We start from the raw sequence: 16,757 nt of genomic DNA, 5'->3' as shown, positions 1-16,757 counted from the left end.
ACATTCACAGAAAGATAAACAAGATGAAAAGGCAGAGGGCTATGTACCAGATGAAGGAACAAGATAAAACCCCAGAAAAACAACTAAATGAAGTGGAGATAGGCAACCTTCTAGAAAAGGAATTCAGAATAACGATACTGAAGATGATCCAGGACCTCGGAAAAAGAATGGAGGCAAAGATTGAGAAGATGCAAGAAATGTTTAACAAAGACCTAGAAGAATTAAAGAACAAACAAACAGAGATGAACAATACAATAACTGAAATGAAAAATACACTAGAAGGAATCAATAGCAGAATAACTGAGGCAGAAGAACGGATAAGTGACCTGGAAGATAGAATGGTGGAATTCACTGCTGAGGAACAGAATAAAGAAAAAAGAATGAAAAGAAATGAAGACAGCCTAAGAGACCTCTGGGACAACATTAAATGCAACAACATTCGCATTATAGGGGTCCCAGAAGGAGAAGAGAGAGAAAGGACCATAGAAAATATTTGAAGAGATTATAGCCAAAAACTTCCCTAACATGGGAAAGGAAACAGCTACCCAAGTCCAGGAAGCGCAGAGAGTCCCATACAGGATAAATCCAAGAAGAAACATGCTGAGACACATAGTAATCAAACTGGCAAAAATTAAAGACAAAGAAAAATTATTGAAAGCAGCAAGGGAAAAATGACAAATAACATACAAGGGAACTCCCATAAGGTTAACAGCTGATTTCTCAGCAGAAACTCTACAAGCCAGAAGGGAGTGGCAAGATATACTTAAAGTGATGACAGGGAAGGACCTACAACCAAGGTTACTCTACCCAGCAAGAATCTCATTCAGATTTGATGGAGAAATCAAAAGCTTTACAGACAAGCAAAAGCTAAGGGAATTCAGCACCACCAAACCAGCTCTACAACAAATGCTAAAGGAACTTCTCTAAGGGGGAAACACAAGAGAAGAAAAGGACCTACAAAAACAAACCCAAAGGGCTTCCCTGGTGGCGCAGTGGTTGAGAATCTGCCTGCTAATGCAGGAGGGACGGGTTCAAGCCCTGGTCTGGGAGGATCCCATGTGCCGTGGAGCAACTGGGCCCGTGAGCCACAAGTACTGAGCCTGCGCATCTGGAGCCTGTGCTCCCCAACGCGAGAGGCCGTGATGGTGAGAGGCCCATGCACCGGATGAGGAGTGGCCCCTGCTTGCCACAACTGGAGAGAGCCCTCGCACAGAAACGAAGACCCAACACAGCAAAAATAAATAAATTAATTAATTAAAAAAAACAAACCCAAAACAATTAAGAAAATGGTCATAGGAACATACATATCGATAATTACCTTATATGTGAATGGATTAAATGCTCCAACCAAAAGAAACAGGCTTGCTGAATGGATACAAAAACAAGACCCATATATATGCTGTCTACAAGAGACCCACTTCAGACCTAGGGACACATACAGACTGAAAGTGAGGGGACGGAAAAACATATTCCATGCAAATGGAAATCAAAAGAAAGCTGCAGTAGCAATACTCATATCAGATAAAACAGACTTTAAAATAAAGAATCTTACAAGACCCAAGGAAGGACACTACATAATGATCAAGAGATCAATCCAAGAAGAAGATATAACAATTATACATTTTTATGCACCCAACGTAGGAGCACCTCAATGCATAAGGCCACTGCTAACAGCTATAAAAGAGGAGATCGACAGGAACACAATAATAGTGGGGGACTTTAACACCTCACTTACACCAATGGATAGATCATCCAAAATGAAAATAAATAAGGAAACACAAGCTTTAAATGACACAATAGACCAGATAGATTTAATTGATATTTATAGGACATTCCATCCAAAAAGAGCAGATTACACTTTCTTCTCAAGTGCGCACGGAACATTCTCCAGGATAGATCACATCTTGGGTCACAAATCAAGCCTCAGTAAATTCAAGAAAACTGAAATCGTATCAAGCATCTTTTCTGACCACAACACCATGAGATTAGAAATGAATTACAGGGGAAAAAATGTTAAAAACACAAACACATGGAGGCTAAACACTACGTTACTAAATAACCAAGAGATCACTGAAGAAATCAAAGAGGAAATCAAAAAATACCTGGAGACAAATGACAATGAAAACACAACAATCCAAAACCTATGGGATGCAGCAAAAACAATTCTAAGAGGGAAGTTTATAGTTATAAAGCCTACCTCAAGAAACAAGAAAAATCTCAAATAAACAGTCCAACCTTATACCTAAAGGAACTGGAGAAAGAAGAACAAACAAAACCCAAACTTAGCAGAAGGAATGAAATCATAAAGATCAGAGCAGAAATAAATGAAATAGAAACAAAGAAAACAATAGCAAAGATCAATAAAACTAAAAGCTGGTTCTTTGAGAAGATAAACAAAATTGATAAACCATTAGCCAGACTCATCAAGAAAAAGAGGGAGAGGACTCAAATCAATAAAATTAGAAATGAAAAAGGAGAAGTTACAACAGACACCACAGAAATACAAACATCCTAAGATACTACTACAAGCAACACTATGCCAATAAAATGGACAACCTGGAAGAAATGGACAAATTCTTAGAAACGTATAACCTTCCAAGACTGAACCAGGAAGAAACAGAAAATATGAACAGACCAATCACAAGTAATGAAATTGAAACTTTCATTAAAAATCTTCCAACAAACAAAAGTCCAGGACCAGATGGCTTTACAGGCAAACTGTATCAAACATTTAGAGAAGAACTAACACCTATCCTTCTCAAACTCTTCCAAAAATTTGCAGAGGAAGGAACACTCCCAAACTCATTCTATGAGGCCACCATCACGCTGATACCAAAACCAGACAAAGATACTACAAAAAAAGAAAATTACATACCAATATCACTGATGAACATAGATGCAAAATTCCTCAACAAAATACCAGCAAACAGAATCCAACAACACATGAAAAGGATCATACACCATGATCAGGTGGGATTTATCCCAGGGAGACAAGGATTCTTCAATATACGCAAATCAATCAATGTGATACACCATATTAACAAATTGAAGAATAAAAACTATATGATCATCTCAATAGATGCAGAAAAAACTTTTGACGAAATTCAACACCCATTTATGAGAAAAACTCTCCAGAAAGTGGGCACAGAGGGAACCTACCTCAACATAATAAAGGCCATATATGACAAACCCACAGCAAGCATCATTTGCAATGGTGAAAAACTGAACACATTTCCTCTAAGATCAGGAACAAGACAAGGATGTCCACTCTCACCACTATTATTCAACATAGGTTTGGAAGTCCTAGCCACAGCAATGAGAGAAGAAAAAGATATAAAAGGAATACAAATTGGAAAAGAAGACGTAAAACTGTCACTGTTTACAGATGATGTGATAGTATACATACAGAATCCTAAAAATGCCACCAGAAAACTACTAGAGCTAATCAATGAATTTGGTAGAGTTGCAGGATACAAAATTAATGCACAGAAATCTCTTGCATTCCTATACACTAATGATGAAAACTCTGAAAGAGAAATTAAGGAAACAGTCCCATTTACGATTGCAACAAAAAGTATAAAATACCTAGGAATAAACCTACCTAGGGAGACAAAAGACCTCTCTGCAGAAAACTGTAAGACACTGATGAAAGAAATTAAAGATGATACCAACAGATGGAGACATGTTCTTGGATTGGAAGAATCAATACTGTGAAAATGATTACACTACCCAAAACAATCTACAGATTCAATGCAATCCCTATCAAATTACCAATGGCATTTTTTTACGGAACTAGAACAAAAAATCTTAAAATTTGTATGGAGACATAAAAGACCGCGAAGAGCCAAAGCAGTCTTGAGGGGAAGAAAACAGTGCTGGAGGAATCAGACTCCCTGACTTCAGACTATACTACAAAGCTACAGTAATCAAGACAATATGGTACTGGCACAGAAACAGAAATGTAGATCAATGGAAGAAGATCGAAAGCCCAGAGATAAGCCCACGCACCCATGGTCAACTAATCTATGACAAAGGAGGCAAGGATACACAATGGAGAAAAGACAGTCTCTTCAATAAGTGGTGCTGGAAAACTGGACAGCTACATGTAAAAGAATGAAATTAGAACACTCCTGAACACCATACACAAAAATAAACTCAAAATGGATTCAAGACCTAAATGTAAGACCAGACACTATAAAACTCTTAGAGGAAAACATAGGAAGAACACTCTTTGACATAAATCACAGCAAGATCTTTTTTGATCCACCTCCTACAGTAATGGAAATAAAAACAAAAATAAACAAATGGGACCTAATGAAACTTCAAAGCTTTTGCACAGCAAAGGAAATCATAAAGACGACGAAAAGACAACCCTCAGAATGGGAGAAAATATTTGCAAACGAATCAACAAAGGATTAATCTCCAAAATATATAAACAGCTCATGCAACTCAATATTAAAGAAACAAACAACCCAATCCAAAAATGGGCAGAAGACCTAAATAGACATTTCTCCAAAGAAGACATACAGATGGCCAAGAAGTGCATGAAAAGCTGCTCAACATCACTAGTTATTAGAGAAATGCAAATCAAAACTACAGTGAGGTATCACCACACACCAATTAGAATGGGCATCATCAGAAAATCTACAAACAACAAATGCTGGAGAGGGTGTGGAGAAAAGGGAACCCTCTTGCACTGTTGGTGGGAATGTAAACTGATACAGCCACTATGGAGAACAGTATGGAGGTTCCTTAAAAAACTGAAAATAGAATTACCGTATGACCCAGCAATCCCACTACTGGGCATATACCCAGAGAAAATCATAATTCAAAAAGACACATGCACCCCAATGTTCATTGCAGCACTATTTACAATAGCCAGGTCATGGAAGCAACCTAAGACAGATGAATGGATAAAGGAGATGTGGTACATATATACAGTGGAATATTACTCAGCCATAAAAAGGAATGAAATTGAGTCATTTGTTGAGATGTGGATGGATCTAGAGACTGTCATACAGAGTGAAGTAAGTCAGAAAGAGAAAAAGAAATATCGTATATTAACGCATGTATGTGGAACCTAGAAAAATGGTACGGATGTACCGTTTTGCAGGGCAGAAGTTGAGACACAGATGTAGAGAACAAACGTATGTACACCAAGGGGGGAAAGCTGCGGGAGAGTGCGGATGGTGGTGTGCTGAATTGGGCGATTCGGATTGACATGTATACACTGATATGTATAAAATTGATGACTAATAAGAACCTGCTGTATTAAAAAAAATAAAATTAAATTTTAAAAAAGAGTACTTTCGTGATGCATTTATCAGAAAATTTCTGCTTTAAAAAATGTGACATTTATTGATTTTGAATATCAGCTTTATTAAACACACAACTTACAAGTAAAGAGTGAGTAGGATGTATCTAGATTTACACTTTCTACAGAACTTTCTGTGATTATCTGTGCTGAACGAAATGGCAGACATTAGCCATATGTGGTGCTGTTGAGCACATGAAATGTGGCTAATGTGACTGAGGAATTAAATTTTAATTTTATTTCATTTTAAGTAATTTAAATTTAAGTAGTCATGTGTGGCTAGTGGCAACTGTACAATGAAAGGAACTGAAAAATTCAGTCAACTGATCTTATTTTTACAATTCCAGCTAACTTGATAGATTGAATTGGAGTTGATTATTCTTCTGTGACACTGAGTTCCTTTTCTAACCTGCTATAAATACTAACCTGAACAAGTCACGTGTGTCCTTACCTTTATTATGTCATCAACTTCTGAAAGGGTCATCCGAGGCATTGTCAGTGAGTCGGAAGACATCCTCAGAGACTCGTTCACCCCTGCCATCTGTTCCCTCACTCTGTCATGCTGTTTCTGCATGAGGAAGAGCAAGGGAGAGAGGAAGAAAAGGTCGCTTTAGATAAAGAAGGCATCAGGGAGAGTGCTGTCAGCTTGCTGCCACTGCACTCCAACAGATCCAGGTTCCTATCCCAGACCCACCAATGAATTGCTGTGCCACTCTGGGTAATTCGACCCGGCCCAGGCCCAGCTTTCTCATTTATAAAATGGAGATAATGAAAGTAAGCACCTCAGGAGCTTCAAAGAACTTAGTTATGATTATTACTTATAGTGCCACCACATCAAAGAGAGTTGACACTCCAGAGAGGGCCCTTGCCTCTTTCTCCATAAATGTGAAATGGGGCTAGGGATATAGCATTGAACAGGCTCTGTATTTGCAGTAACTGAAAACTGAATTAATTCCAAAAAGCATTTATCATGTGCTAACTTTGGGCCAGGCACAAATAGCTCATTTGGACAGGAATAAAGTATATACAAAAGAATCTTAATGTCCTTTTAAAAATTTTAAATGGCCCTATTATCAAAACATAAAATTGTGATCTCGCTTCCTCCTACTCTGAGCTCTTTATGTTAGATGCTCAGATGTTCTGAGGAGGGAAATTGCCCAAGTGTGGTTATATTTTTTTCTTCTTTTTTTTCAGTTTTTTTTTTTATTGAAGCATAGTTGATTTACAATGTTGTACCAATCTCTGCTGTACAGCAAAGTGACTCAGTTATACACATGTATACATTCTTTTTTTAATATTCTTTTCCATTATGGTTTATCACAGGATATTGAATATAGTTCCCTGTGCTATACATTAGGACCTTGTTGTTTATCCATTCTAAATGTAATAGTTTGCATCTACCAAACCCAAACTCCCAGTCCATCCCTCTCCCTCCCCCACTCCGCCTTGGCAACCACAAGTCTGTTCTCCATGTCTATGTGTCTGTTTCTGTTTTGTAGATAGGTTCATTTGTGTCATATTTTAGATTCCACATATAAGTGATATCATGTGGTATTTGTCTTTCTCTTTCTGACTTACTTCACTTAGTATGATAATCTCTAGGTCCATCCATGTTGCTGCAAATAGCATTATTTCGTTCTTTTTCATGGCTGAGTAGTATTCCATTGTATATATGTACCACATCTTCTTCATCCATTCATCTGTTGATGGACATTTAGGTTGTTTCTATGTTTTGGCTATTGTGAATAGTGCTGCTATGAACATAGGGGTGCATGTGTCTTTTTGAATTATAGTTTTGTCTGGGTATATTCCCAGAAGTGGGATTGCTGAATCACACAGTAATTCTATTTTTAGTTTTCTGAGGAAAATCCATACTGTTTTCCATAGTGGCTGTAACAACTTACTTTCCCACCAACAGTGTAGGAGGGTTCCCTTTTCTGCACACCCTCTCCAGCATTTGTTATTTGTAGACTTTTTCTTTTTTTAATTTTTTAAAATTAATTTAATTTATTTTTGGCTGCATTGGGTCTTTGTTGCTGCATGCAGGCTTTCTCTAGTTGCAGTGAGCAGGGATACTCTTCGTTGTGGTGCGCGGGCTTCTCATTGCTGTGGTTTCCCTTGTTGCGGAGCACGGGCTCTAGGCACGTGGGGTCTGTAGTTGCTCTAGGGCGTGCAGGCTTGTTGTGGCGCTTGGGCTCTACAGTGCAGGCTCAGTAGTTGTGGCACACGGGCTTAGTTGCTTTGCGGCATGTGGGATCTTCCTGGACCAGGGATCGAACCTGTGTCCCCTGCATTGGCAGGCGGATTCTTAACCACTGCACCACCAGGGAAGTCCCTTTTATTTGTAGACTTTTTAATGATGGCCATTCTGACCAGTGTGAGGTGGTATCTCATTGTAGTTTTGATTTGCATTTCTCTAATTACTAATGTTGAGCATTTTTTCATGTGCCTACTGGCCATCTGTTTGTCTTCTTTGGAGAAATGTCTATTACGATCTTCTGCCCATTTTTCGATTGGGTTGTTCCAAGTGTGGATATATTTTTTGATGAATGCTTTAACTTATACTTTGACTCTGGGGTTCTAGAGTCAGGGATCTTATGATTTTGACGAAATATTGTAGAGCTTCAGAGATTGAAAGCAACACAGAATGAAATTTAACATGGAAAAAGTAAAAGACCCATTTTATAATCTGAGTAAAAAATGAGCTGGTTACTTTAGAAATGGTAATTTAAATTAGAGTTGAAATTTTTGTTATGGTATAATCTAGGATATCACAGAAATAATTATAAAAGCCTATACTTGAATGACATACTTTAAAACTTTCTAAGTTCATCTTAATGTCTTTTCTCACTCCCTGGACTCTTTTCTGATTTAGTGGAAAAGAAGAATTAAACCCATCTTCTCCAAATACCTTGCTACAGGGAAAGACATAGGTCTAGGGACAGAAAAGTATCTCATTTGATCATCCTCTTAAAGCAAGAACATTAAAAAAAATCAATTTCCCCTCAAAATCCATCAAGCATAATACAGTGCGACTATCTGGGGCTAATTGTTCTTGTCTTCACAAGGAGAGGTAGTTAATACAGCTCTACACAAAAGCAATATTTTAAAGTATGTAAGGAAGGGAGGTCAAAAAGATTGGTATTATCTAGCTGTCTCAGAGCAGTTTTCCTGTTACAGAGTTTGAGATATGACCCCTTCCAGAAGCGCTTCTATCTGAGTTGCCTTAATGGAACACAGCTAACACCCTGAAGTAACAACCAAACTTCAAAGCCATGTGTGAACAGCGCTGCCTGATAAGCTCATTGGCAGTAGTTGGAAAATGATATGCTTCAAATTAAAGGGTTTCTGTCATTTACCAGATATAGCATTAGACAGAAAAGAATAAAATTAGCTTTGAAACAAAGATATTCCCACAGAAAGATGGACAATTTGAACAAAAGAAAGTTTAGAAACTAATAATTAGTGAAAATGACATAATTAGCACTATTTAGCATGCCTTCAGTATCCATTTCACGTATGCAAAAAATAAAACAAAGTTTCCTGACACTTAAAAAGACATAGAAACAGTCCTGGGAAGGTGGAGCTTTGGAGTTTATGAGAATACCTAAACAGACAGAATCTCATTTTCTTTTTTCTTTTTTTAAAATTTTTAAATTTTATTTATTTTTTTATACAGCAGGTTCTTATTAGTCATCAATTTTATATACATCATTGTATACATGTCAATCTCAATCGCCCAATTCATCACACCGCCCCCCACGGCTTTCCCCCCTTGGTGTCCATACCTTTGTTCTCTACATCTGTGTCTCAATTACTGCCGTGCAAACCGGTTCATCCGTACCATTTTTCTAGGTTCCACATATATGCGTTAATATACGATGTTTTTCCCTTTCTGACTTACTTTACTCTGTATGACAGTCTCTAGATCCATCCACGTCTCAACAAATGACCCAATTTCGTTCCTTTTTATGGCTGAGTAATATTCCACTGCATATATGTACCACATCTCCTTTATCCATTCGTCTGTCGATAGGCATTTAGGTTGCTTCCATGACCTGGCTATTGTAAATAGTGCTACAGTGAACACTGGGGTGCATGTGTCTTTTTGAATTGTGGTTTTCTCTGGGTATATGCCCAGTAGTGGGATTGCTGGGTCATATAGTAATTCTATTTTTAGTTTTTTAAGGAAGCTCCATAATGTTCTCCATGGTGGCTGTATCAGTTTACATTCCCACCAACAGTGCAAGAGGGTACCCTTTTCTCCACACCCTCTCCAGCATTTGTTGTTTGTAGATTTTCTGATGATGCCCGTTCTAATTGGTGTGTGGTGATACCTCACTGTAGTTTTGATTTGCATTTCTCTAATAACTAGTGATGTTGAGCAGCTTTTCACGTGCTTCTTGGCCATCTGTATGTCTTCTTTGGAGAAATGTCTATTTAGGTCTTCTGCCCATTTTTGGATTGGGTTATTTGTTTCTTTAATATTGAGTTGCATGAGCTGTTTATATATTTTGGAGATTAATCCTTTGTCTGTTGATTCGTTTGCAAATATTTTCTCCCATTCTGAGGGTTGTCTTTTCATCTTGTTTATGGTTTCCTTGGCTGTGCAAAAGCTTTGAAGTTTCATTAGGTCCCATTTGTTTATTTTTGTTTTTATTTCCATTACTGTAGGAGGTGGATCAAAAAAGATCTTGCTGTGATTTATGTCAAAGAGTGTTCTTCCTATGTTTTCCTCTAAGAGTTTTACAGTGTCTGATGTTAAATTTAGGTCTTGAATCCATTTTGAGTTTATTTTTGTGTATGGTGTTCAGGAGTGTTCTAATTTCATTCTTTTACATGTAGTTGTCCAGTTTTCCCAGCACCACTTATTGAAGAGACTGTCTTTTCTCCATTGTGTATCCTTGCCTCCTTTGTCATAGATTAGTTGACCATGGGTGCATGGGCTTATCTCTGGGCTTTCTATCTTGTTCCATTGATCTATGTTTCTGTTTTTGTGCCACTACCATATTGCCTTGATTACTGTAGCTTTGTAGTATAGTCTGAAGTCAGGGAGTCTGATTCCTTCAGCTCCGTTTTTTTCCCTCAAGACTGCTTTGGCTATTCGGGGTCTTTTGTGTCTCCATACAAATTTTAAGATGATTTGTTCTAGTTCCATAAAAAATGCCATTGGTAATTTGATAGGGATTGCATTGAATCTGTAGATTGCTTTGGGTAGTATAGTCATTTTCACAATGTTGGTTCTTCCAATCCAAGAACATGGTATATCTCTCCATGTGTTTATATTGTGTTTAATTTCTTTCATCAGTGTCTTATAGTTTTCTGCATACAGGTCTTTTGTCTCCTTAGGTAGGTTTATTCCTAGGTATTTTATTCTTTTTGTTGCAATGGTAAATGGGAGTATTTCCTTAATTTCTCTTTCAGATTTTTCATCATTAGTGTGTAGGAATGCAAGAGATTAACTCACTTTTATTTAGGAAATTTTACAATGACTTACTAAGAGATAGTGATGACTGAAAATCAGGGCAGAGAACCTAATTTAAGTTGGGTTTGCTGACAATAAACATAGCTAAAGTAATGAGTTTGCTCACAGTTGCTTCCTATTTTTGACATTGCTTTTTCACTCTAACCTTTATAAATATGTCCAAAGAGGCAGGTGTCTTCCTATCAGAAGATGACCACTCTTGGTGATGAGTGTGTGCATCACTTGGCGCAGAAGTGTGAGCATCACCAGTTCTAAGTCTGGCGGTATGGGCATGCACAAATCCTGGCCCCATAGGGTGACTGCCTTGGCAACCTCTGGCCAAGCCTGGGAATTTTTCTCACCTCTTTGTAATTGTATGACCTTAGCTTGAATTAGACTCCCTATCTCTGCAGCTGCTGACCAGCCAGGCTGTGAGATCTGCTTATCAGGCCCTTCCAAAAATTATACACATCTTTACAGGAACATGGTTCCGGGTTGCTTTGGGATTTTTACTGCTCTCAGTATAAAAAAAGTTAGGCACAGGAATCATGCCTTGTTTACTCAGTTGCAAGAGCAATACATCCAACACAGGTGGACACAAGCACCAGGAACAACTGCATTCTTATCAATGCACAAGCTCAACAACTACAATGGTTTCAACTTGAGTTTAGGTGTACACACTTATATTAGCAAATTATTGTGGCGAAAAATGTACAGATAATTTTAAAAATAAAGATTTAAATGTACCAATATTAAAAAAAACTGTTTACCAACTGTCCCTTCTTGGCATAACTTCATGTTGTAGATGCCCGAAATGCATTTACAGTTAGAGTGTCCACTGTACCTTGTGATCCCGCTGCCTGGCTGCTGTGGCTCTGTTCATGTCTTCGGCATCCTTGATATGGTCAAGGGCCAGGTCAAGTGACTCCTGGAGGTCTGACAACTTAGCATTATAGTCGTCCAGCTGCTCCAGGACCACAGGAAACAGAGAGTGAGTATCGTTGTACTGCCGCTGCCAACTCTCAGCCTGGCTCAGCACTGGGAAGAAAGGTACACAGAAACTCAGTCTGGGCTTCTCCCTTCTCCTCCCATCCCATCCCGCACTTAGAAAGATGCAAATTCATCAGGGTATGTCTTCTTTAGCAATAGCGATTGAAGCTGTTGTTCACAAAAACAGCCCCATCTTTGATATCTGAAGTTTTAAATACTATTTTGTAGGGTTTGGGAGCCCCTGGACCACCGTCAGCGAAAATGGGAGTTGATTAGTTTTCCCATGAAGATTATGCTTTAAGTAGAAATGATGTAATTAAACTAGGTTTATTATTACCGAGATTACTAATAATTTGACCATACAAAGGAAACTTGGATATACTACAGTCTTACTATTAGAGACAACCCCAGTTGTTTTGTCTGTTACTGGCAAATGATGTTCACAACCATTCATTTTCTGTATTCTCTCCAGGCAGCTGTTTTTACTTAGCTCCTTTAGGTCAAACCTAAATCATTATCTTGGAAAGAAGATTAAATGGCAATCATATATTCTTAAACTTTGCATATATCTTAATTCTCTGATCAAAGTTACACACATTGACTATGTGCCTTAATTCTATTTTTTCTCCAGGGACTATCAGTCTGTCTTATTGAGGTTTTCTATTTACTTTCATCACCATGAGCAGAAGATACAAAGTTCATGGCTGAGTTGAGAAAGTGGTTGAAAATGCATTCACTAGGCGGAAGGCAGCTAAGTAGGAGATGTACTTGGTTCCATTTCCCCAGAACAGTCTTGTTAAATCCCCAAATAGGCAAGGAGCGTGAAAGCATCTGGCTGTGACATCAGAGCTCCAACCTTCCTGACTGCTGGCCTCATCCTGACTCAGAAATGGGCCTGAGATTCTTCTTTATTTCTTACTGTTTCTAAGACCTTATAAGTTTGCTATCACAATAGGCCTTTATGTCCAGAATGTTCCTCTTCTAGAATATTCACAGTTTTAACAGAAGTTGATAGTGACAATTGTAGGAAAATGATCTAACGTAGGCGTTCCTAACCCTTTCTGTATCATAGGCCCCTTTACGATCTGGTGAAGCCTTCAGAGCCCTTTTTATGTATTTTAAAATGCACAAGATAAAATACATAGAATTAAAAAGACCAGTATATTAAAAAAATTGGTAATATAGTAATATATGTGCTTCTTTATTAATGCATTAACTAACAAGATTTAGAGATGAGACCAATAACTGCTAAAACTTTGAATTACTGATGAATTTAATGTTGTGAGATAACAGTAACAACTAAAATATGATATGCAAACCTGGAGCTTCTTTTGTTGATTGTGTAGATTAAAATCGACACAAATTCTTTGTAACTCTTCCCATCAAGAGCGGAGTCTTTTTCCTCACCCTTGAATCTGGACAGTCTTGACCAACAGAATGAAGATGACATTGCTGAGTTCCAAGGCCAGGCCTCAAGAGACCTTGCCCTTTCCATTCTTGCCCTCCTGGAAGGCTTCTGACATATGAACGAGCCTCAGCTAGCTTCCTTGAGGATAAAACCCCACATGGAGGGAGAGGCCCAGCCATTTCAACTAAGACCCCAGACATGTGAGTGAGCTCGACCATGTCACATGGAGCAGAGATGAGCTATCTAGGTTGAGTCCAGCCCAAATTACCAACCTATGAAATCACAAGCAAATAAATGGTTATTGTTTTAAATGAATATGTTTGGGGTGGATTGTGAGATACTAATTTATAACTGATACAGTGACCAACTCATAGATTCACTAATACTACTGTGGTTTGTTACTTACATTAATCATTAAAGGAAATGTTCAATTTCCATTGAAGGCTCAAAGTCATTAAAAAGTCATTCATGGACATCGGAACATGAATGTTGCTGGGCTTGTAGCTTTACTGTCTTCTCAATGAGACTTCTTATTGTAGTTCTGGTAATTGGTTCCCCTTAGCTTTCCTTCCCTTGTTTTTCACCAACTGCTAAGTTCCTATTTCTTCTCCTCAGGAGTAAAATTTTGTAGATTCCTTGTGGAATCTCAGCTGTTTCTCAAAAGCTCAAGGTTGGGCCTGGATCTAAAAATCCTGGTCATATAGTCAAGTTGTCCTGAATGACTCCCTGAGGCCATGTATAAACTCTAAATAACTGGATATTGGGAATTGGTTGCTTTGACCAAATGTTGCCCTGTGACTGGGGGTCCTTTCCTGGACCCACAAAGGAAGCAGACACATGCTGGGCTCTAGGAGTCGAATACACCTACATTCATAGGCTTCGTCTGCCTCCTCATCCACAAGTTCCCGTTGGGTGAGGAACGGTTGACGGCGTCGGATCTCCTCAAGCATCTTCTGGGCCAACACCAGCTTCTCAGAGATTTCCTCAGGGCTAAGTTCCCGATCTTCCCCATAATAGAGCATCTTGTTGTTGATCTCTGAAAGGAAGGACACGGTGAGAGAAGACAGTAGGGAGAGATGACTGGGCATTTGACAGCGATGTCACTGAAAACACGGACAGTGAGGACAAACCCAAGGGCTGATCCTAAAATGGAAAGAGAGACTCAGCAAAGACAGCATGCTGATGTTCATGCTGTGAATGTGTTGGCATCAGAGTTCATCATATATTCCAGGGAGAGGTTAAACCCGAGGAAATCACTCTTCTTTGCTTTTCATTTGGTGTCTTCAGAACAGGAATGGAATTAATACAAAGCCTGCCCTGATTTCAGCTGAATCTGATTTCTATTCTGATTCAAAACTGTTAATATTTAAGACACACAAATCTGGGGTCTTTGACCAAACTTTTATATAAAACACATAATATGGAGAAAATGTTCTGAGGTATCTCCTGTCACATGCAGTAGGCATTGGAGATATTAATTGCAATTTAGCCAAGGATTTTACCCAAGCTCTAAGCCAAAATGAGTGTATATTGACGGTTGTTTAAACAAGTCTTTCAGATTGTCGTACAGATTAGATACAATATAGAGGTTTGCTACAGTAGGATGTGAGTTTTTGCTTATTAATATATACATTTTTTTTGCAATTGCTATTTGCCTTCTGTGGTATGACTGCCTGTCAAGATTGTGCCGTTTTTGACTTTGGGTCGTTTTTACCCCACATCTGTAAGTAGGACGGAGAATTTCAGAACCAACAGGGACTGCTGAGGCTCAGAGGCATTAGATGAGTTGTCTGAATACTGGCGGCGCTGAGCACAGGCCTCTGGCTCCCTCTTCCTACTACATATGATCAGATGATAATTATGTAATTGCCACCTTGTCCTATGGCAGCTCCAGGAGGAAGCATTTTATCTTCCTGGCATAAATGAAATTGTCTGTCTTTGGTTTACTATGATCTATGTGGTTGGCCAGACAAGATGGGTAAACAACACTGGTCTCACATAAATCATACCAGGATAAGGGCTTGTATTTTATATGGATAATAGCTTGAAGGTCACCAGTAGTTATTTTAGAGGTGGTTTGGAGATGGTTGGCAATAAGGAATGACACACTATTGGTGTTGTGAAGCATCCGTGAACTCTGAAGAGAGGGAGATAAATGGGAGAAGAGGTTTTCAGTGTTGTAAATATTACTGAGAAAGTTTTAGGGAAACCAAGATATGTTAAAAAAAAAAAAAGAAAAAAGAAACTTATGAAGGGATTAAATATTCACTTTTCAAGTAAAGTCTAAAATATTAACTCCTGAAATAAACTAAACATAGATACTTTTCCTCAGATCTAGCACGTGCAATGCTGAATTTCTTGGCATTTTGATACAGATATTATATTTACAATATGGCTTATTTTATTTTAGCTGCATCTGGTCTAGATTAGAAAAAGGAAATACAGAGAACAATATTTTTGCCTTTGAGACTGTTCATATATTATTTTTAAAAAGGTAAGGGGCTTCCCTGGTGGCGCAGTGGTTGAGAGTCCGCCTGCCGATGCAGGGGACACGGGTTCGTGCCCCGGTCCGGGAAGATCCCACATGCTGCGGAGCGGCTGGGCCCGTGAGCCATGGCCGCTGAGCCTGCACGTCCGGAGCCTGTGCTCCGCAATGGGAGAGGCTGCAGCAGTGAGAGGCCTGCGTCCCACAAAAAAAAAAAAAGGTAAATTATTGTTTCCTCTTTACATTTCTTTTGTATTTTTTCCTTCTTTCCCATGCCCTAAGGGTCAAATAAGAGGACTTAGATTCTTTCCAAATGAAACAACTTAGAATCAAAATTTGAGTTACAACAGGAAAGGTGACATTTTTTTCTCAATGGCTTAATAAGACGCTGGCTTTATTTGCTGCCTAGAGGGACATTTATTTCTTAATTAGATGAGATCAGCTAATCTAGGTTTAATCTTACTTTTCGAATAAATCAACAGTAACTCTAAAATATTATAGGAAAAGAATATTTTATTCGTAGATGCAAAAGCATGAGATAGTGAGGATGGGAGCAGGGGATGTTTGAAATGCATACCATTTGTTTCTATTACATATTATGGGCACCAAAGGAAATATAGCAAAAGATTAATCTTGGCTCCATACATCCCTTTTCCTGGAATATGTTCTCTATAACTCAGTGTAAAGATATGAATCTTCCACTGTGGGTCCCTTTACTGTCGTGTGCCCTTGAGATGCACCTGGAGTTGTCATCCAGCTCTTAATATATAGGATAATAAAAACTATGGAAACACACAAATACTGTATCTTAGCAGACAGTAACCCAAGGAAATTCTCTTTATCTTAGAACAAATACAATCGCCTGTTTTCTGTCAGTAAATTGAAGGCTGCCTTTCAGTGTGCTATTAAGATAGTCTTCAAAATGCAGCCTGCACTTGTGAGAAGTTAGAACACAAATAAATAAACCCTCAAGAAGAAAGGTAAAGTCTGCTACAATTTTATGCTTTAGGGCAAAGAAATCTTCCACACCCCCTCCTGGCTTTTCTTCTGGATTGGGGACCAGAGCATGCGGCCTGCCTGGTTCTTGGGAAAGCAT

The 16,757-nt window shown here is 38.5% G+C and overlaps 1 protein-coding gene across 4 annotated transcripts in view; it reads right to left on the bottom strand.

Moving 5' to 3' along the window:
• Positions 1-16,757, bottom strand: part of LAMA4 (laminin subunit alpha 4) — a 151,494-nt gene that overhangs the window by 54,759 nt on the left and 79,978 nt on the right. For all 4 annotated transcript variants that reach the window (XM_033418625.2, XM_049695492.1, XM_033418624.2 and 1 more), the window contains 3 exons: positions 14,045-14,212; positions 11,623-11,816; positions 5,766-5,882 (listed from right to left, as the gene is read on the bottom strand). In XM_033418625.2, the coding sequence (XP_033274516.1) occupies positions 5,766-5,882; positions 11,623-11,816; positions 14,045-14,212 (479 nt within the window). The remainder of the gene's footprint in view (positions 1-5,765; positions 5,883-11,622; positions 11,817-14,044; positions 14,213-16,757) is intronic.

The sequence above is a fragment of the Orcinus orca genome, chromosome 12 (genome assembly GCF_937001465.1).
Source record: "Orcinus orca chromosome 12, mOrcOrc1.1, whole genome shotgun sequence".
Lineage (NCBI taxonomy): Eukaryota > Metazoa > Chordata > Mammalia > Artiodactyla > Delphinidae > Orcinus > Orcinus orca.
Note: the sequence above shows the minus strand (reverse complement) of the source record. Positions and strands in the feature narration are given on the sequence as shown.